This window comes from Saccopteryx leptura, chromosome 6, assembly GCF_036850995.1.
Source record: "Saccopteryx leptura isolate mSacLep1 chromosome 6, mSacLep1_pri_phased_curated, whole genome shotgun sequence".
Lineage (NCBI taxonomy): Eukaryota > Metazoa > Chordata > Mammalia > Chiroptera > Emballonuridae > Saccopteryx > Saccopteryx leptura.
Genome location: NC_089508.1, coordinates 172103501 through 172125345, shown reverse-complemented (window position 1 = coordinate 172125345; position 21845 = coordinate 172103501). Strand labels below are relative to the sequence as shown.

Below are 21845 nucleotides of genomic sequence, written 5' to 3'. Positions count from 1 at the left end.
TCTCTGTCCAAGACCCTCCTACCCAGTAGCAGACTTCATTCATAGCCCTCTGACATGGAGTCCAGCCACCTCCTGGCAGGGAACAGGCAGCTGCAACCTGGAGAGGGAGGTGACTTGCCCAGTGTCACAAAGCTAGCTGGTAGCAGTGTCAGCCCTTGACCCCTAAGTCCCCATACTCCTGAATCTCAGCCCTGTGCCACTTCCTGCCACATCTGCTTTCCATGCTGTCCACAGAGAGGGTCCTGACAGGCAGGGGGACCCCTGTGGGGTGCATTACTTGAAGCAGAAGGAAGGCTTCCACACCTGAGCCTCGATCCCGGCGTTCCGGGTGGAGAAGGAGGGCCTGGGGGCCTGCTTGGCTCGGGGAGACCAGGCCCTGGAGGGAGAGGCGGGGGAGACGTCACTGCTGTAGGTGGGGCTCAGGGTGGTGGCCTGGAGGCTGTCCTGGCCGGGGCCTGCGTAGAGGCCTGGTGAGGAGCGGGAGGGCCGAGGCAGGGCAGGTGACCGCGGGAGGGTCGCCTTGGGCAGGCTGGGCGCCAGGTCCAGGGAGCTGGGCTTGGCGGGCGAGGTGGCTCTTGGCGAGGCCCTGGCAGGCTCCTTGATGGGGGAGAGGACAAAGAGCGAGGGCCGCAGCTGGTACGGTGTCTGCGGCTGCTTGGTGGGCTCCGGGCGCAGGACCCCATTCTCGGGCAGGTAACTGTGGTAGAGGGAGGCAGGTGGAGTCCGAGCCGGGCTTCGGGACGCCACTCGGAGGCTGCCCGGGGAGTACTTCCAGGAAGAAGGCAGGGACATAGTGGGTGAAGGGCAGCGGGCCAGTTCGGCGTGGCCCGAAGACTCAATGACATACTTCTCCATGCGGGACTGGCGGCGGGCGTACAGCTCAGCGCCTTTCCCAGTGGCCTCGGACAGGTTCTGGTTGGGTTTGGGCTTCGGTTTGGCCTGGATGCGCGGGGATTTGAGGCAAGAGGCCCACTCGGGGAGAACATTCTCAGCCGCAGTGGGACTGTCCCTGTCCCTGGGAACTGGCTCCTGCTGGAAGTTGGAGGCCTCAGCCCCCAGAGCAAAGGGCTCCTCCTCCCCGCCCGTCTCCCCCTGGTCCCTCTGCCTCCGCTTCTCATCAGCCGTCTGTACCAGATCCAGCAGGTCTGGATTTGGAGTCACCTTGGGCTTCTCCACAAAGGTGAACATGGATTTCCGGCTGCCCCTTCGGGCCATAGACTCCTCCAAAATTCCCGTCTTGCTGGTGGGAATCGCCTGGCCCTTCAGATGTGAAGGCTTGGGGTCGGAGCTGGGGTACAGGGCAGAGTAAGAAGGGGGTGATCTAACCCGGGAAGCCAGGGGAGCTGTGGACAAGGTCTCGGCATAAGTGGGGGGCGGAGTGAAGTTCCCCAACGGGCGTCTCTCCAGGGCAGGGCTTCGTTGTGCCACGGGCCTCCTCTCCACCATGGGGCTGTGAGACATCACATGTCTCTGCGGCCGTGGGCTCCGGTCGGCTATGCTGGAGGACTGGGGAGCCGGGGCCTTCCCCCCGAGATGTCGTCTCTCTACCATGGGGCTCCGATCCATCTGGCTGGTGCTCCCCGGTGCCTGGATCCCAAAGGGCCTGGCCGTCCTGTTGACCACACACTGGGGCTTGGCCAGTGTGAGGTGGACCTCACTGTACAACTTGGTGGGTGTGGTGGCGGCTGCCTGCCCAGACATCTCTTGTTCTGCTGACACTGCTGGGGAATTGGGCTGGATATCGATGAGCAGGGAGCTGGACATGAAATCTGGGGCGGGGGTCCCGGAGCTGGAGATGGGCGTGGCTTCTCTGGGGGAGGTGCCGGTGGTGGTAGATGGAGCCGACACCTTATCGATCAGGAGCGTGCTGGATCTCACCTCCGCAGCCAGTTCCTGGGGTTGCCCACCAGCACATGGGGTGCTGGGCTTAGAATCCGGCACTGTGCCGTTCGGTGGGAGTTGTGCCTCCGAAGAGTCCTGTTGGGGGCTAGAAAGCGGCAGGCTCTGAGGGGTGACAGCTGCCGGGGGGTTCTGATTGACATCTGTAGCTGGCAGGTTGTAGCTGCTGTTAGAAGTTGGTGTGATGAGTGTGGCACTGGGCAAGGCAAGGTTTTGGTTGACATCTGCAGCTGGGCTGTGGACCTCAGCTGGGGGCGGGGCTGGTGGACTCTTCTGGCTTTCTCGGTTCTGGGACAGGTGGAGCCCATTGGCCGTCAGCAGGGCTGCGTTCTCCTTTAAATAGACTACGAGCGGTACCTCTTCCTCCTCGCTGGCCACCCTCTCCAGGTGCCGCAGCAGGCTGGCTTCCTCTGAGCACCCCTCCATGCTGTGACCGGGGACCCCCACGTCAGGGCTTTGGCCGGTGGGGTTCCTTGGAGGACCTGGCTCAGGGAGTGAGGTGGGACTCAGGCTGAGCCCTGGGGCATGGCCTGTGGGGCTGGCAGGGGGCACTCTGGGGGACTCCTGGCTGGGCTTCTGTCCCCTCCGGCCGTGGCTCTCCAAGGTGAACTCGTTCACCCTCTGCCGGCGCCTGTTGAAGAGCTGGACGCCCCGGGAGTTGGAGCTGGGCGGGGTGGTCAGCTGGGCTGCGATCTGCTGGCTCCGCGCCTTGGCCTCTTTCAGGTCCTTGTCAGTGAGGCTAGTGCTCCGGCCCAGCGCTGTAGGGGAGACAGAGGCCGGTTAGCAAATGGGACTGCAGAGCCGCAGGGGTCTGCAGAGCTCAGACAGACAGACAGACCCTCCTACAGGGGATCTTTTCCGCTGGCATTTGGTCGTTACGCAGTTTCCTAGAATCCCCTCTCCCCATAAAGATCCCTGACCCAGCCATCACGGCCCAGCTCTGATGCCACCACCTGTGTAAAGTCTTCCCTGTTTACCATTTCAGGATCAACTGGACCCTCATCCAGAGCCTGCAGGTTGCTGATTCAGCAGTTTACCAAACTCAGGAAGACCCCTCACCCTAGTAGTCAGGCCCCTCTACGTCCCCAGCTCATCTACCTTCTCCTCTCTTTCCGGGCTCTGCCCTGCTGGCTTTCTTTCTGTTCTTGAAAATGCTGTCTGACCTATAGCGGCGCAGTGGATAAAGCATCAACCTGCAATGTTGACGTTGCTGGTTCAAAACCCTGGGCTTGTCCGGTCAAGGCACATACGAGAAGCAACCACTACGAGTTGATGCTTCCTGCTCCTATCCCCCTTTCTCTCTCTCTGTCTTCTCTCTAAAAATCAATAAATAAAATCTTTCTAAAAATCATTATTTTTTAAATGACGTTTGTTCCGACCGCAGCGTTTCCTTTGCTTGGAACGATCTTTTCCCAGGTGGTATTCCAGGTTGGTTCCTTCTTGCTATTCAGTACTCGCTTGAATGTCACTCTCTGGAGGGTCCCTCCCCTTTCCTATCCCACCTCTTTATTTTCCTCTTTACCTGTTTTGTTTATTATCTGTCCCCTCCCACCTAGAAACTCAGCTCTAAGGGGGCAGTGGCCTTCCTTGGCTTGTCCAGCCCTCTAACGAGGCCCCTAGAACAGAGCTGCATACAGCGGGCACTCAGAAAGCGCGACTGAATGCGTGAATGGCCCCCGGGATGTCTTCCCTCTGCCTTTGTTAGGGCCCTTTGCCCTTTCAGATTCATAGTCATTTCATAACAGGCACAGTAACACTTCTGTTTTTACAATAGGCAACATAGTAACATGATAAAAAAAAAAAAAGGAAAACATAAAAATGTATACAGTGTTCAAAGACAAAAAACAACAACTATACAGTGAAAAACGTCCCTCCACCCCCCACCCCGAGCACCCCATACCACAAATCAGGTAACTGTCATTAGTTTCTTCTGTGTCCTTGCAGCGTTTCTTCCTATTTTTATTTAAACATTTTAAAATAAAATATTTAAATAAAAATATTTTAATATTGTAAAAGTAATAATTGGGCTAATCCAGAGACTTGTATATAACTTGCCCAAAGTCTCACAGTAAAGGGTGGCAAAGCTGGAGTCAGAACCAGTTCTCCTTGGGTCCGCAGCCCATACTTGTTTCAGAAGGTCCATTTGGGACCTACGGGGAACACAGAAGGGTTCGGGGTCCAGTCCGGGGCTGGAATCTGGGGCCTGAGGTCAGGGATCAGGCTGCATAGGGATTGACCAGTAAGTTCACCACGGGCAGCACTTCTCTGCACCTCCCCAGTGCCCAGTTGGCACGCGCAGCCGGCGCTCAGTGTGTGCGCCGTGGAACAGTGACTAAACAAATGGATGCCCGAACAAAGGGACCGATGGACAGGTGGAGGGGACAGGCTGTGGTCAGGGTTAGCAGCTCACTCCTGGGCTGAGAAAACTCCTCCCCCACCCTGGCCTGGCTCCCACTGTGGGGAGCTAATTAGTTCTTGAGGAATCTGACCTTGCCCTCCCTCCTCCTCTGCCCTCATTAGCACTGGCCATGACATGCTGAGTGAGTGTCCAGGGACAGTCTTTCTAGGCATCCTGCCAGCGAGGCTTGGAATTCATGGACTCTCAGAGCTGGAAGGGCCCTTACAGGGGAGTATTTTCACACACACCCCATTTTATGGATGAGGAAACTGAGGTCCAGAGAGCGGTGCAGGGTAGAGCTGGCACTGGGGTCAGCAGGGAGGCCACACAGAGCAGAGTGGCTGCAGACAGAGTTTCATAGGGCCCAGGCCCAGCAGCCCCAGGCTGTCTGGCCCCAACCTCCTTTCCGCCTCGCATCAGGACCTGGCTGTACCCCCGACCACCACAGCCACCTGTGCCTGCCTCTCCCAAACAGCGAGAGCACACAGCCTGTCACATGTTCCCCTGACACCTGCTTCTTCCTGACAGGGCGCCTCTCTCGCCTGGTTCACCCCAGGCGAAGAAGGGGAACGGGGAGGGTGGCCAGGCTGCTCACCTGGGGGGAGATCAGGACGGCCCTGAGAGGCTGCTCAGCGCATGCAGTGCCCATCTCCTCTGCTCTGCTGAGAAACCAGGCCTCATGGCCCACCCACAACCAGCCTCCGCCATGGCTGCTAGCTGTGTGACCTGGGCAAACTACTGCACCTCTCGGAGCCAGTTTCCTTAACGGAGAGGGGAGCAAAGCACTGAATTGGGGTTGGGAGGCCACAGTGAGGTCCTGAATGCCAGAGGGCTTTGTGTCATTAAGCCCCAGTGCATGGATGGGGCAGAGGGCTCGTGCTACCCTGGGAAGACGTATTGGTGACCCCGTTCTTCTCCCTGGAGGGGTCAGAGGTTCTTCTGGCAAAGGAGACTTACTCCACAGGTCAGGGTCCTGAGACCTAAGATCTAACTTAGCCCTGATCCTAAAAGCTGACTCTCTTACGGCCACACAGCAGGGGATTCCAGAATTCTGGCGGGGGCGGTGTGCGCGTGTGCAGGGGTTATTGCCCCAAATTACAGAACCTCAGAGACTCAGGTGGCTGTCATCAGGTCCAATTCCTGTGTCCCCAAAACCATGCCTGTGAAGGCATAAGCCTCTGTTTACACACTCAGGTGACAGGGAACTCACTACCCTGAGAGGTGCCTTCCACTAATGAACAGTGTCTCAGCTATAAAGTTGTTCCTTACATTAACTTCTGCCCCCGAATGCCGCCTGGAGAAAAAGCTTCCTCTTGCCAACCTGACAGCCCTGCTGAAATTCAGACACAAAGCATGTCCCCATGTGTCCTGGTCAGGATAAACATCCCCAGTCCCACTGATGTTTCTTATGACAGAATTGCAGCAATCCTGGCTAACACCAATTGTACTCTTACTGCTACCCGGACATGTGTTTTACACATACTGTCTTACTGTCTTATTTATATAATGCCCATGACAACCCTATGAAGCACAAACTATAATCTACTTTTCAGTGATCGGAAAACCAAGGCTCAGAAGAGGTCAAGCAAGCTGCCCAAGGTCACAGAGCCAGAGTAGTGAAGCTGGCTCACCCCTGGCCCTGCACGACTCTAGAAAGCAAACTTTTCTGGCTTGCAGGTTCCCCGAGGCTCATAGAAAGGGCTCCAGTGTTTGAACAATCCAGAACTCCTAACGTCCCTGCACTTTTCTGTTTTGTTTGGCTTCCCACCCCCTCCCCCCGCTTTTCTGCTTCAGTCCTATCCCCAGGCTGGTTCTGAAGGCCATGGGTTTAGAAAATTCTCAAATGGCAGAGCATGAAGGCTCTCGTGGATAAGCTGGTCTGGGAGGATTAGCGAGGGAAAGGGTGGGAGAAGGCGGTGGGCCAGGACCTGGTCTGCTGGGCCCCAGCGAGGCTTGGCGCCGCCCTGACGCTGCTGTTCTGGGACACGAGGACCATGGCAGAAAAGGCCAGGAGGTGAGAAAGGCTGCCTCTGGTGAAGCTCCCATGCCCCTCACCCAGCCTGCAGTGACTCCATGGAAAAGGAATTCAGCGGGAGGCTTGAACCAGACCCAGCTAGCAATTTGGATGATTTTTGCCACCCTGCATAAACAAAGCCGAGAGAAGGGGCTGGGCCCACTACAGGCACCCCTGAGCCCCCCACTGCAGGGCACCAGGGGAGGCAGCTCCATCCAAAACTCCTCAGACTAGGGACTGCCACCCCTGGCAGTGCTCCAGCCAGTGGGTCCTAGATTGTGTTCCTGGTGTCATAAAGGCAGGAGGTGGCCAAGGCCCACTGGGGACAGGCACCATGCTGAGCCCCCAGCCTGGCTATACAGCCTGCACCTGTGCAAGTCACAACATCCCCTGTCCTCTGACCCTCGGTAGGGCCAGGTTGGGGCACTGGCCCTTGAAAGACCCACCCTGGACGATGATGGGTCAGGAGATCTGAAGACAGGGCTTCAGGAGAGGAAGGGGTGAGGGCGGCGCAAGGAAGAGCTGCTGGAGGGGCAGGGAGGCCAGGGGACCAGGTCCTCCTCCCTACGTGGGGGAGGGGGACAGGAAGCCCCCTCTACAGCCCAGGTGCTTGCTATGCACTTTATACTCGTCTTTTCCAACCCTCCCCAAAACCCCCAGAGAGAACACTGTTATTCTTCCCAGTTTGCAGATGAAATTGGAGCTGAGAGAGAGACCTGCCCAGGGTCATACAACTTGTAAGTAGCAGAGCTGGAATTCAAAACTCTAAGTCTGGCTGCTGAGTCTTATTTCTTAACCATTCTGCCTCCCGGACCCTGAGTCTGGGGGGAGGAGCCCCGACAGAGGCGCAGATGCTCCTGGACGGTGACCTGCGGAAGCCTCTGCTTCCTCCTCTCAGGATCAGTGCCCAGCAGTGCCCTCTCCACTGCGTGTTCCGCTACCTAGAACAACGCATGCTGTCCCCTCCTTTCTTCCTCTCAGGAGGGGAGCTGATCAACTCGTTCTTACTATGGCAGAAATGACTGCTAGGACACAAAAGACTAGTAGAATGGGAAGAGGTGCTGGGGGCTGAGAGACCCAGATCTCGCTGTGTTCATGCAGAAATATGCCCTTCCTCCCACCCCAACGGCTCTGCAGGCAGCTGCCTGTTCTGCCCACCACCAGGCTTGTCTGGACGAAGGCTCCAAAGGAGGGAGGTGGGGAAGGAAGAGATGCCAGAGCAGAAGGTCAGGACAGGGAGAGAATTCAAGGAAATGTTTCTTCACGCGGCTGCCGTCAATGGGAGTGCCCAGGCCCCGGGAGGGTGGAGTGGGACAGGGAGCCAGAAGCAGGAACAGAGACTGGCGGGAGGCAGCCCACTCTGGTGGCCTGGGAGTCTTGGCAACAGGACAGTTGAACAGGCTGGGTAAACTGCCCCCCTGCTGGGGTCAGGAAGGAACCAATGGCTGGCCCCTGCACAACCTCTGGCTCAGCTGGGGGCAGGAAGATGAACTGGGCCTTAGTAATGGTCTGGCTACCTTGCCAGCCCCTGTCCCATATCCTCCCCACTGGAGGGAGGAAATGACAAAGCCTCCATTCCCTGGGGAGTTCTCCATCCATGCCAAAGTCCTGGGGAGCGCAACCTGACTGAGTCCTGGCAGACTGCCAGGCCTCCTCTCGGGCGGAGAATAATTCATACTAAGGTGGGAAGGACTGCCAGGACATGGGAGATGCATAGGATCAAGAGTGGGAGCCCCAGGCCTAGCGCCAGCCTTGCCACTCCAGGCCAGCAGAAGTCACCCCATGCCTCTCCCTCGATGCCCAGGGCGGAACTGAGACCAGGGAGGAATGCCGTACGCCCTAAGCCACACACCCCAAACCACAAAGGCACCTCTGAGTGCTCATCTTACTTACTGTGGCGGGGTCCTCCCTGCAGTTCGGTAAGTAAGCCCTTGGGTGCTGAGCTGGCCTCGGTTCTCAAAAGCCTCTGGGGAAGGCAGCCGATCGCCTCACTGACAGAAAGGAAAATCCCACCTCGACAGCAACACGGAGGAGCTGGATGTGACTTCGCTCCTCCACAGATGACTCAGCCCAGCTCTTTATCAGGAAAATTGATTTTGCAACAGACTTTTAAATGGCCTCTCCGCCCCCAGCCTCTTCCCCCGCCAATCTACCCACCCTACGCTGCCAGATCCATCGTCCTGCTTCCCTAGGACGTGGAGAACCAGGCAGCAAACCCTGGTAGTGGCATTTGGAGCCCCTGACGTCAGGGCCGCCCGAGAGCTTGCTACCCGCTCTTGTGCATGGACGAGGGAGTCCCATGGCTTGTGGCTCCCACGCCTGCACCGAATTCCTGCCTCTGCTGTGGCGTTTGCACCGACACCTCCCCTGGGAACCCTTCTCTGCCTCACATCCCTTCTACATGCCCCCGCCTTCCCACCTAACTCAAATGCCACCAGCCCTCCAAAGAGCCGCCTCCTCTGACCCACCGGTGTTTTATCTGCAACATTCGGTCACCTCCTCACTTTGCACATCATCCATTTTAGTGAGCGTTACCCTTCTGGGCGTGCTCACCACACGCCAGGCCCTTGCTTCACCGAGAGCAACCCGCAAGGTCAGCACTACCCTCTTCTGTGTCAGAGAAGGGACAGCTCGGAGGGCTGATAGAAGTGACTTGCTCGAGGTGGCACAGCTAGTCAGAGGCAGAGTTGGGATTCAAACCCAGGGTGGCCCAGGGTCAAGTCCAGGGCCCATCCATGCACCAGGCTGCCTCCTCCCACAGTCTTGCTTTGCAGCAATCCGGGGCTGGAGCTAATTTCACCCCCCAGTCTGCAAGAGCCTCGGGGCAGGGGCCTGCACTGCCACACGGCTCTACTCCTCCCCGGCCCTCCCCACACGCTTTCCGTGGTGCTCACAGGATAATGACAAAGTTGATGAGGATGACAGTAGCCAACATGTGAGGAGCACCAGCTGCTGCCAAGCTAAGGGGTTAGCATGTATTTTCTCACTGAATCCTCAGCAACTCATAAGGGAGGCTCCCTTACCTCTGACAGATGAGGAAAACGAGGTCTGGAGAACTAGCGAGCTCACCCCGGGTGCTGCAGCCAGCGAGGGGCAGGCAGAGTGGAGCTGGAGCTGGGATCTGACTGATCCCAAGCTGGGCACCTCCTCCTGAAGAGCTCTGCCCACAGAGCACACCAGCTTTCCCCACCCACTCTCCCAGGCCCAGCTCAACTGCCACTTCCTCCAGGAAGCCCATATCAATCCATTCAGACTGGTCAGTGCTCCTCCCCTGCTCAACCTGGCCTAGGGGCCTCAGAGCAGGAAGACTCCATGGCAGCAACGACAGGTTAAGAAACCTCAGAAACCAAGGCTGCAGGAGGAGGCCGGGCCGGCCCAACTCCTGGTACCTCCCTGCTGAGAGCGGGTCGGGAGCAGGGGAGCAGGATGGGTAGGTCAGGAGGGACCGAGACAAGGACTCCCGGGTGGGCTGGGGCCTCAGCTAGCAGCTATCCCTGCAGGCCACAGACGCTGCTCGCTGTGGCTGACCAGGACCCTGCTGTGGGTTCCACCGCTGCCGCGGGGGGTCAGGAGCCACCATCTCCCTCCTGCCTTCTCCAGTGGCCTAAACATTCATCTACAATTAGATTTTCAGGGGACTTGGAAACAGTGATGCAGAGAGAGCCAGGCTCAGCCCCAGGTGCACAGCAAACTGGAAAGGTCTGGTTCGCCGAGAGCCCAGCTCAGACCCAGGCTCCACCTCCCAGTGCAGCCCTGCTAAGCCTGCCCCCGAAGGCCCCCCTGCCTCCATCATCTTAGCCCCAGGAGCCCTGGGAACACAGGAGGACGGCCACACCCTCCCTTTCAGAGGAAACACTTAATCCAGGAGACAAAGGTGGCGAGCCAGGGCAGGGTAGTGGTGGTTTCCCCTAAACTGTGCTTCTGCCAGGGACAGGGCCGGGCCTAGGCCACTTCTGAGCCCCCAGCCCAAGGCCTGGCACTCTCCGGGTCCTCGACAAAGGCGTGGCTCCTTCTCTTGGCCCGGTGGCAGCCTTGGGCAGCAGCTGGTCTCCGTCCTCTCTAACTGCCCTAGACAGCAGAGGCCATTACCCCGCAGGGGTTTAGGAAGTGTTGATCACATAAAGGACCGAAGGATGAGTACTCCCAACAGTCCAAAGCCCTTCATCCAGGGAGATGAATTCTAGCTTCATTTGGATCCCGGTTTGTCTAGATTCTACATCAGAGATCTAGAGGGTGGTTTGTGGGGGAAAGGGGTAGGAGAGAAGGAGGGAGGAAGGGAGCAACAAGTCTGTAGGTAAAGGAGGAGATGAAACCTTAAATTACTGTGTTAGACCCGAGAAGCAGGCTATTCCATTAAGTGCTGGGAGACTATAGAGCCTAAGAGCGAGAAGAATTAGGATGAAGCAATCTGGGAAGTATTCCTGGAGGGGGTGGCATGTGCTGTAGGCCTTGAAAGATGGAGATGGGGAGGCATTCCAAGTAATGAGACAGCCCAACAGAGGCTGGAAGGCTCAAGGCAATCTTCCACCTTATTCCACTGCTGCACCCTCCCCACACCCCCATACCTCAGATTAAGACTAGGTAGATAGAAAGGCAACTTTTAAAGGAACACACCCATTGGGCATTCCCAGAGGCTGATGGTGAATGGGTCAGTCCATGGAGACTTCCACGGGAGCTCTGACATTATAAGGCTCATGCCCAGGGGCCAGAAGCACTGTGCGGCCTGCCTTGAGCCTCTGGCTGGGTTACGTAGCTGTCCCACTGCGGGGCCACAGGTCCAGCAGGGACCCTTTGGGCCTCCACCTCCGCCTCCACGGCCTCAGCCATCTGTCTCGGCTGCTTCCTTCTTATAGAAGAGCCACCCAGCAGCCAAAAGCGAAGGCCAGCGCCCTGTGGTAAATTCCCCACATTCCTTCCTCACAGAAAAATAAATAGCCCGGGAGAAAAAAACGCAGGAGGAATGGTAATGACGTCCCAGACACGTGGGAGGCGCAGGGTGCAGTGTGGGGCAGACTGTGAAGGGAGCCGTCCTGGGCTGAGGCTGGGCTGGGACCCTGCTGCTTCTACCCAGGAGGTGTCCTCACCAGCGGGCTGGGACAGATCCCCCACCCCACCCCGGGCCCTTCACGGCTCCTCCAGGCTGTGCCCACTCTCTTGGGGTCTCAGGTGCACCGGCATCTGCCAATGAAAGCCTGGGAATCCATCCGTCTATCGGGGCTGGTGGCCTGGGTAGGCAGACTTGTCAGGGCTCGGTACACTGCATTGTTACTTGGGTTACTTCTTGTGTTCCAAGCATTTAGTTTCCGTGTTATCATTATTTTGTTATCTTGTTTTGTTTTATCTAGCAATCTGTGACCTGGGAGTGCTGTTATTACCCACTGTACAGATGAGGAAACTGGGGCTGAGAAAGCCTTTGTGATTCACCAAGGCTATTTGCGCAGTCAGTGGTTTACGATCTCCACTTGCTGTTTCCTCCCGTGTTCATTCTCTCGGCCTGCCCTCCCCCAGTCAGCCCTCCTTTGCCAAATCCAACCACAGGTGCAGCCTGTTCCCAAGCCATCCTGTGCAGCCTTCGGTAAATCACTTCCCCTCTCTGAGTCCCAACTTCCTCATCAGTAAAACAGGGATGATGCTATCTGCTTTGCAGAGCCACTGCTGAGCAAATGCGAGGCAGGAATAATGTCTGTACTATATAGCGCCGTGCCCGCCTGAGGGGCATTTTCCTCAGCCTTGAGCACACACCTGCCTCTGTGTAACTCAGCTCTACCAGGCCAGACACTGTCTGTCTCCCTCCCTTCTCCAGCGCTCTCTCCCTCCTGCTCAGCCCAGCCAGGCACAGCCCGACTACCCTCACCCTATCGCCCCCCCACCAGAAACTCCTCGGCAAGGGGACCCCAGCAGCAACGTCCAGCCAATATGCTGTAGCAGAGAGCACAGGGTTTGAATCCCAGGTCTGCCTGGTGCTAGATGTGAGCGTCCAGGCCCCCTCAGAGCAGTTCCAGGCCCAAGACTCCTGGGAGGGAAGGTGCAGCGAGATTGGCGCCCATCACTGGGTACACAGCCCGCAGCCAGGAGGGCACTGAGGCCCTGGGCAGGGGCTGCTGACCCTGCCATGCCCCCACGCCATTTACCAACTAGCAGGCATATCTGGCTTTCCTCCAGCAGGAGGCGTCCGTGCCAGAAGAGAGGCTGAGTCCCCCCACCCCACCTTCCCCTGGTCCCTCCAACGGCAAAAGGAAAGAAGGCTGGCGGTCAGGAGATCTGGGTCCAGTGTGTGTACTGTCGCCGACTGGGTGAGCTGTTGGGCTAACTGCTGACCCTCTCTGGGCTTTAGTTTGTTCATGTGTTCTAAGAAGGCACTGGCCTGGACCTGTGATTCCTCGAGTGTGGTGCCTCCACACCTAGAGGGGGCAAAAGGATTTAGGTGGTACCCTGATAATGAAAACCGTAAAAGTTACATAAATTTCACATGCACATTGGGAAGGAGCATAATGAACACCCAATATGTGAGAGGTATACACTGCTTAGGGAGAGGTAAGTGCGTATTTCAGGAACGAAAGTTAAACAACTTAAAGAAAACAAGTAAGATAGGTGGTACGTGGACTCATTCATTCAACCAATATTTATTGAGCACCAGCTAAGGGCCAGGTGCTGTTCACAGCCTTGAAGACAAACCGGCAACAACACCTGCTGGCATTCTAGTAGGGGAGCAGGATACAAATATTTGAGTAACTAGACAAGTAAGTTAGGTGGTAAATGCTGCAGGTGTCCCCAAACTATGGCCTGCGGGCCACATGCAGCCCCCTGAGGCCATTTATCCAGCCCCCCCCCCCCCGCACTCCCAGAAGGGGCACCTCTTTCTTTCTTTCTTTCTTTTTTTTTTTTTTTTTAATTTTTCTGAAGCTGGAAACGGGGAGAGACAGACAGACTCCCGCATGTGCCCGACCGGGATCCACCCGGCATGCCCACCAGGGGGCGATGCTCTGCCCCTCCAGGCGTCGCTCTGTTGCAACCAGAGCCACTCTAGCGCCTGGGGCAGAGGCCGAGGAGCCATCCCCAGCGCCCGGGACATCTTTGCTCCAATGGAGCCTTGGCTGCGGGAGGGGAAGAGAGAGACAGAGAGGAAGGAGAGGGGGAGAGGTGGAGAAGCAGATGGGCACTTCTCCTGTGTGCCCTGGCTGGGAATCGAACCTGGGACTTCTGCACGCCAGGCCGACGCTCTACCACTGAGCCAACCAGCCAGGGCCAAGGGGCACCTCTTTCATTGGTGGTCAGTGAGAGGAGCACTGTATGTGGCGGCCCTCCAATGGTCTGAGGGACAGTGAGCTGGCCCCCTGTGTAAAAAGTTTGGGGACCTCTGCTATAGAGAAAAATAAAGCAGGGGTAAGAGATAAAGATAAACATGATAATCAAAGTAGGCATCATGAGAAGTCACATCTGAGTCAAGAAGCGAAGAAGGTGAGGGAGTGAATGAAGCGTGTGCATAGGGAAAGTGGCCAAGCAGAGGAACAGCTCGTGCTAAGGTCCTGAGGCAGGCTTGCACGCGGAGAGTCTGAGGATGGTGTGCAATGCATGTAATGTAGAGGTGGGACACAAATCAGGAAAACAGGTTCTCGATCTCTATCCCTTCTATCTCTGCCCTCTGGAATCTCGAGGATCCCCCTGCGTTATCCACCATTTGTACACATACACACCCTGCAACACACACACACACACACACACACACACGCATTCTCAACAGCGTCTCAGTGCTGGCGAGAGCCTAGCCAGCAGCGGCACGCCCTCTCCTGCATGCACACCTGTGCACGGAGGCGCTGCTTGCTTCACGCCTGTACTACACGAAGCAGAGTGTGCACGTGCACACACAGAGAGGGCTTAACCCACACATGAACGTGTGCACACTGAGCACCCACAGGTATGCTCGTGGAGACACACAGGTGCTCCAGTGGCAGACTGGCATGAACACACATGTGGCAGGTACACACCTCCTGCCAGACCGCCCTGTCTCCTGGTAACTGAGTTACTGGGCAACCCTTGCCTGGAAGGCACGTTACCAGAGAGTGGTAAGTGCTCCATGGTGTGGTTTCAAATTCAACTCTCCAGCATCTCTGTGCCTCAGTCATGGTTTCCCTTCTCCAGGGGTCCGTTAAAATCTGCCGCCTGATGCTCAAACGTCCCAGGGGATCCTGTTGCTGTGGAGAATGTCCCCTTTTCTCCCACTGCTGCAATTGAATGGACACGCCGTGTACGGTGCTCAGCACAGCACTGTAAATGTTACCAGCTGCTGCCAGCACCACAGCTCCCTGCAGTCATCGCCATCCCTCGCTTTATCCTTTAGGATGCTCGAGGCAGCTGAAGAGTAGGAGGGGAGGGCAAGACTGGGAGCTGCAGGCCTGGATTTTAGTCTCCAACTCATTGTGAGGCCGCAGGCAAGTGCTGTCCCTGATCCAGCCCCAATCAGAAACCTGCAGTGCTTGCAGAATCCGTCAGGGTGTGTGTCCAAAATGCAGATTCCTGGGCCCCACCCCAGGCCCAGGACGACAGAATATGCCCATGGACAGACAGCCTCCCTGAAGGGTTCTGAAGCACAGTCAGTTTGGGGACCCACTGGGCTTTCAAGCCGTTGGTTTTATAAATGCGTTTATATGTGAATTAACACACAAGAAAATGCATAATGTTAACAAAAAGTATACTTAAGAAAATATATTTATGCATATATATTAATTATATGCCATCCCTTGAACATGCACAACATTTTTCTATTTTCCCTAGCTCTGTCACATCCATCGGAAGCAGAGCAGGGATTGTTGCGCGATCTTACAGACCAGGACACTGAGGCAGAGCCAGGCCAGCGGGGTCTCACAGAACGCAGCTCTTTGACTCGGCCTCGTGAGGTGCGCCACCTCAGGCCTTCTCACCTCAGCCCACGTGGCTCTGTCTTCCCACCCACGGTGTACCTGTCCTTTCACTCCCGGTTTACAAAAACTCTATAGACACACGACTTCTCCAATAACTCAAGGTTCATGGAGCATAGGACAACCTCAACCAGTCCATGTCCTTCCGGTCCGAAGGGCCTCCTCACTGGGCAGTGCGTGGGGTTCCCAGAGCCATTACCTGACATCTGCCATTCGATCTGAAATGGTCCAACCTGAGTGCAAGTCCCAGCTGAGCCCATCATGAGCTATGGTGACCTTTAGCAAGTCTTGTATATGCTGAGCCTCCGTTTCCTCTCCCGTAAGAGTCTCCTAATTCCCACCCTGCAGGGTGATTGTGAGGGTTAGGTCTCGTGTGTGCAAAGTACCCAGCATCAGGCCTAGCACACACACTCACAGGCACAAGTGTGAGCTCCTGGAAGGCAGGAGCTCTGTCTCATTCATCAGTGTACACACACCTGCCGCATGGAATATATGCTCAATAAAAACGGGCCGATGAATGAAGACCTGATATCGCCAAAGCTCTTCTCTGCTAGTCTTAGCTTACTGTTGTATTTTGTGACCCATTTCAGCCTGGGGGGCTGGGGCACTAAGCAGGGGTGGCCGGGGCCAGAGGGATGGGCTGTGGTTCCTGGGAAGTGCTCTCCATCTGCCAAGGCAGTGACGTAGGGAGGGCCGTGTTCCGGCAGCCCTGAATGCAATCCTGTTGACTCAGAAGCATAAATAATGCACCAGCGTGTTCTCTTCTGCACTATGTCATGCTAAGAATAGCACCGGCTACCCTTTCAGGGATTCCATGGGGAAGAGAGCAGGACATCAAGATGGGGATAGGCAGGGAAAGACAGTGTAAGGCTGCGGACATCAAACAGCCTCCCTCCAAGCACATCTTTCCAAACCCGTGAGACAGAGGAGAAGGGCTCTTAGAGGCTCCTGGTCAGGAGCTCTCGAGGGATGAGGAAGGGGCCTGAAAAGATGGAGCAACACCCCCCCTTCTTCCACCAGAACTTTTATCTTTTCCTCCTCCCTTCCTATTCCCATTCTAATGAAGCCCAAGTCTCTAACCCACCCCTCCCCTCTCTTCCTGCTCCCCCTTCATGGGAGGGAGTGCTACAGAGTGAGTGCTTCCCCTTTTAATGTGTTTCATACATAGAACTTTGGAGACACAGGAAGATTCTATAGCTTTTCACGCTAATTTTTTGCTCAGTTTAAAAATGACTGGCCTAGGACAGCACCTGTCATATTGTCATGTACATAGTAATGACTCAGGGATGTTGGTACATCGCAGATTCTGGTTCAGGAGGTCTGGGTGGGGCCTGAGAAGCTTCTGGGTGCTGCTGATATTGCATCCATGGGCCATCCATTGAGTATAGAAAAACTAAAGTGTGTCTCTCTAATAAAACAGAGGGAGAGACCGAGGCCCTGAGAGAAGAGGGTGTGCCAAGCACGCCACAGAGCTGGGCTCAGACCACAGGCCCGACTCCTCCCAGGGCTTGGTCCTAGGGGGCTTTGGGGTTGAATGAGGTGTTTGGAGTGGAGAAAGGGACGGGCAGCAATTATAGGCAGTGGGAGTTGGTCCAGGGACAGGTCTTCAGCCAAAAGCTGAACGTCCTGGGTCCACAGGCGCCCACAGGAAAAAAAGCTAAGGGTTCACCTGAACAGAGGCACTCAGCCTGAGTGACGACAGCCTCCTGCCCAAGAGCCTGCCCTCACCAGCTTGAGTTTGATGGCTGATGGACCCGAACCCTCTGGAAGGCAGAATGCCATTAAAATGCAAACAAGATGAATGGAGAGGAAGAGAGGGCCTGAGCAGTCTGTATTCAGTCATCAGTGAAGTGTCTGGGGAATGCAGAGGGGCTCGTTGGCAGCACTTTCAGAACGGACATAGTGGGAAAGAAGAAAAGAAAGAAGGCAAGACCAGGCTCCCAGACAAGCACTAGGAACAGCTCAAACCCCTAGGACCGGCCTCAAACCCTTTCTCAGGCTCCGGGCCACGCACGACACCCCACTGCCCCTCCCCCCGTGCTGCAGCTCCCCTCAGGTGCTGCACCCTGCTGCCACGCTGCCCCCGTCTAGGGCTCAGATGGGGCCAAGCACCTCTCACCTCAGGGCCTTTGCACTGGCTGCTGTTTTTGCCTGGGCCCCTTTCTCCCCTCACCCCTCTGTTGTCCCTTTACGACCATACTCCTTATCCTTCAGGTCTGTTTACAGGTCCAGGGAGGGCTTGTCTGCACTCGGAGGTCACATTTTTCTGCCCAGCAGCCTCTGCCTCTCCTCCAAACTCTCCTCAGATTTGTAATTCCATCAGTATTTGTTTTAGCACCAGTCTGCCCTGCCTGACAGTGAGCAGCCCCCATAGGGCAGGGACCTTGGTTGTCATTTCTCTGCTGTGTGCCTGCCCCCACGCTGTCACTGGGGCTCAATAATGTCTGTTGACTGAATGAGGGAATAAATGAATAAAAACACTGCTCACATTACTACTGCACAGGCTTCACCCCCATGGTTCCAAGTGACCTCACTTACCCTGGAGAAGTTGTACAGGACTGAGAGTTGCAAGATTATCTGGGTCTGTCGCCTTCTGCTCTGCTAGTCTCCGGCTGAGTGGCCGTTACGGTCACATGGCCTCTCTGAGCGAGGTCCTCACACTGTCAGGTCCATAGATAGAGAGGCAGAATCTGAGGAGGCCTTTGAAAGCTGTAAAGAGCTTTAACTGGTAGCATTACTCTGTACTTGTTTGAGGCTCAGAGAGGGAAAGGGCCTCATTCAAGGCCACACAGCCAGTGCATGCTGATGCCAGCCCTCCCTACCCGGCACAGCTTGAAGCTGGCAGCTGAGCTTCAGGCCCACCCAGGCTCAGGGAGGGCACCATCTGCCTGGAGGCTGGGCAGGGGTGGAGAAGGGAGAGGAGAGGGTGGCGGGGAGCATTCAGCGTGAGGCCCAGAGCCAGGGTGGGGCGGGTGGGGCCCCCAATAGGAGCCCTGAGTGGGACCTGGCAGCTGGGCACGGGGGAGCCAACTGGCACAGGCTGGGTGGTAGCATGCTTGCTCTCCGTGCGCGTGACAGTCTATTTTTTAATCAGCACCCTTCCCATCCCCCAACTCCATGTGCCCTCCCAAAGGGCCCCACAGCAGGAATCGTGTCTTGGCTAAGACTAGGGCCACCTTGGGGATGATTGGTAGGACCCCCAAGTCCCACTCCCCTGGTGCTCACAAGTACTAAGGCGCAGGAAGGGAGACCCGGAAAAAGGGCACCTCCTGCCCTTTGCGTCTGTCCCTGGACTCTCTGACCTCAGTTTCCCCATCTGTGCAGCGAGGGGAGGCATGCCAGATTCCATGGGAGTTCATAAAACTCAGGCTCTTGGGATCTACTCCGCAACCCTAATGATGCCCACTCATCAGGCCCTGGCAGAACCTCCCATGCCCGCAGCGGTCCAGGGCACACTTGATCCTCCCTGACCTACTTCCCGGGGAGGAGGGAAGGGGAAGAAGAGGCTGAGCTAGCTCAGAGGCCAACTTCAGAACCCTAGACCCCAGACCTAAGAGGCCTCTCCTTCTAGGACTTGAGGGACAGAGATGGTGAGGACCAAAGAGGAGTGCTGGGTGTTCTTAAGCAGGTGGCTTGGCCCCTCTGAGCCTCTGGCACTCTTATCGAAAGCAGGAGAGTCTAGATTGTGCAGTAGTAGCATACAGGTTTTGGGGCCAGATTGCCTTGATTTGAATCTGGCCACTTACCAGTTGTGTGACCTTGGGAAGCTCACTTAACCTCTCTGTGCCTCAACTTCCCATATGTAAAATGCTGGTAATGACATTTCTTACTTCATGTAATTGTTGACATGTAAAGAAATTGGAACACCCCTGGCACACAGTAAATAACCACAAACACTAACTGTTTTTCCAGAACACTGGCTTTTATCTTTTGAACACTCAGTCTCTAAGAGATGTTATTCCAGAGGATGAATGCAAGTCTCCGGTCAGCCCATTCTCCTGCCTGTGGCGCTCACCCACCTGCCCCATTCTGACACCCCACGGCGATTGCCCCCCATGATGACCCCACGTTTTTGGTGTCTGTTGATCTCTTGCACACCCATGACCCCCACATATCCTCTCAGCCCATTTCACAGCAGTTCAGAACAGGCCCGAGTCCAGACAAAGCCAATTATTCGGCCGAGACTACCAGCCAGTTACCTAAGACTCGAGGTTCAAGTACCCATTCCTGAGGCATGGGCCCGGCCCTTTTCCACTATGCGGTGCCCATCTTCCCACCCTCAGAACCTGTTCTGGGCCAAACGTCAAAAAGTAATTTACACTAAAGTATGTCTTGAGAGAGTGAGTGAGTGTCCATCCTCTTAAGGGCTTAGTGTTTTGACACAGCTCAAAACATGATATTACTATTTAATAAGTATTAGTTTTTCTAGCATTTATTATCTCATTTAATTTTTTTTCTCATTTTTCTGAAGCTGGAGACAGGGAGAGACAGTCAGACAGACTCCCGCATGCGCCCGACCGGGATCCACCCGGCATGCCCACCAGGGGGCGACGCTCTGCCCATCCTGGGCGTCGCCATGTTGCGACCAGAGCCACTCTAGCGCCTGAGGCAGAGGCCACAGAGCCATCCCCAGCGCCCGGGCCATCTTTGCTCCAATGGAGCCTTGGCTGCGGGAGGGGAAGAGAGAGACAGAGAGGAAAGCGCGGCGGAGGGGTGGAGAAGCAAATGGACGCTTCTCCTGTGTGCCCTGGCTGGGAATCGAACCCGGGTCCTCCGCACGCTAGGCCTACGCTCTACCGCTGAGCCAACCGGCCAGGGCTATCTCATTTAATTTTAAGAGCAACAGTACAAGAGAAGGTCTATTGTTTCTACTTTATAGATGAAAAAAACAGAAGCCTAGAGAGGTTATATAACATGCTCAAGATCTCCCAGCCAGCCGGGGGGAGAACCCAGGGCTCCAACCACAGAGTCTGCGTACTAGCCTCCCGGGAAGCAGGTAGCAGGGAAACAGCCTGACTTCAGTTCATCTGCAGCGCCCTGGGCGGCAGGGCAGGGTAGGGTAGGGTCACACAGTACTGTACAACCACAGATTCTGCGTACTAGCCTCCCGGGAAGCAGGTAGCATGGAAACAGCCTGACTTCGGTTCATCTGCAGCGCCCTGGGCGGCAGGGCAGGGTAGAGTAGGGTCACACAGTACTGTACAATACTGCCTCACCAAGTGGAAAAGATGAAGCTAGGATGGTGGAATTTAAGGCAGTGGCCAGTGGGTAAAGATTTCGTTCTGGAAAGAGAGGGCTTTTGTAAGCCTCTGGAATTACAAGGGCTGGGAGGCGTCCCCACATTGATTCCTCTTCTGGCCACACTGGGTAGCGATTGAGCCCCAGGATCCAGGGGACAGTTCACAAAAGACTCTGAGCTCACACACACGCTAGACTAACTCAGCAGAGCCCAGCCACCCATCTGATCAGACCGTGGGCCTCAGGCTCCTTTGAGTCTGCAGCCTGAAGCCCCTAGGGATGAAGGCATTTTCATAATCACAGCCAATGCCCTCCCCCCTGGCCTCAGTTCCTAGTTTAGACCTTTTAACATCCTTTGGAACACCTTCCTCCCAACCAAATCCCTCCCATTCTCCTAGACCTAAGGTTCTGGTCATGCCTCCTCCACGAGCCAGCCATGACCACACCTTCTAATAACGTTCAGGCCTCTGCTCCAGCGTCACCTCCTGAGAGAGTGCTCCCCTAACTGCCAACACAAAGTGGTTCCTCTCCATCTTAGTGGCGTGGCTTGCTTTTTTCATGCAACTTTCGTCTATATGAAATTACCTTGCTGATTTATTTGCTTCCCTTTTCTTGACTATCTCCCCAATTGAAATGCAACCCTTTGAGGGCAGGGATCTCCCTTTAAACCCAATTCCTAAAGACCCGCCCCAGCCATTGCTAGCCAGGGACACTGAGGTCCACAGAGAGCAGGGGTTGCATCCAAGGTCACTCGGCAGCAAGTGGCAGAGGTTGGTCTTGCACCGAGGTCTCTGCACTGCAGCCCCAGGCACTTAGCCTGTCTGCATCCCATTCCAGTGGACCCTCTGGGGGCTTATCTTGTCCCTGCTGCCACACTATAACGGGGGCCAAAGCCTGCAAGCCCTCCATAACAGCACCCCTTCACTTCCCCAGGGGCCCACAGTGCCCCAATCTGGGAAGCCCTGACTGCTTCCCCCTCAGTCCCTCCCTTCCTGGCATCAGCAGCTCCGATGAGCTCATGTCTGGAAGCCTGGGAGCTGCTCTGAAGGAAAAGGTGCCTCCCAGGCCAGACCCCTAGGCCCAGAGGTGTGTTCCGCCTTGTGGGATGGTGGCCCTGGCAGGTGGAGGGGGTGTGCTGACCCCTGCAAAGCCAACCTCCCAGAGCTGTGAAGTGGGCTCAGTTGGTATGCATGTCAACCACGAAGCTGGGGTACACCAGGGGTGGGAGAGTGAAGAGGAGATGGAGAGAAGGCCCTCAGTCTGCCCAACTCTAAAATGGGAGGATTAGATAAAATGCTGACTGATGAGGCTAGGGGTCAGCTGGGAACCAGCCTTCTGAATGCCATGGGGGTCATTTTCCTTTTTTCACCTGAAGGGAAGG

The 21845-nt window shown here is 56.0% G+C and overlaps 1 protein-coding gene across 3 annotated transcripts in view; it reads right to left on the bottom strand.

The window, feature by feature from the left end:
• The window catches only part of SYNPO (synaptopodin), a 37092-nt gene that overhangs the window by 7188 nt on the left and 8059 nt on the right, over positions 1-21845 (bottom strand). Inside the window, exons 1-2 of one of the 3 annotated variants that reach the window (XM_066342951.1) lie at positions 8205-8376; positions 304-2657 (exon numbers count right to left, since the gene is read on the bottom strand). In XM_066342951.1, coding sequence (XP_066199048.1) covers positions 304-2325 — 2022 coding nt within the window. In that variant the 5' untranslated portion in view covers positions 2326-2657; positions 8205-8376. Of the gene's footprint in view, positions 1-303; positions 2658-8204; positions 8377-21845 lie in introns of those variants that run through there. The other 2 variants (XM_066342950.1, XR_010746222.1) reach the window with 2 other exon arrangements.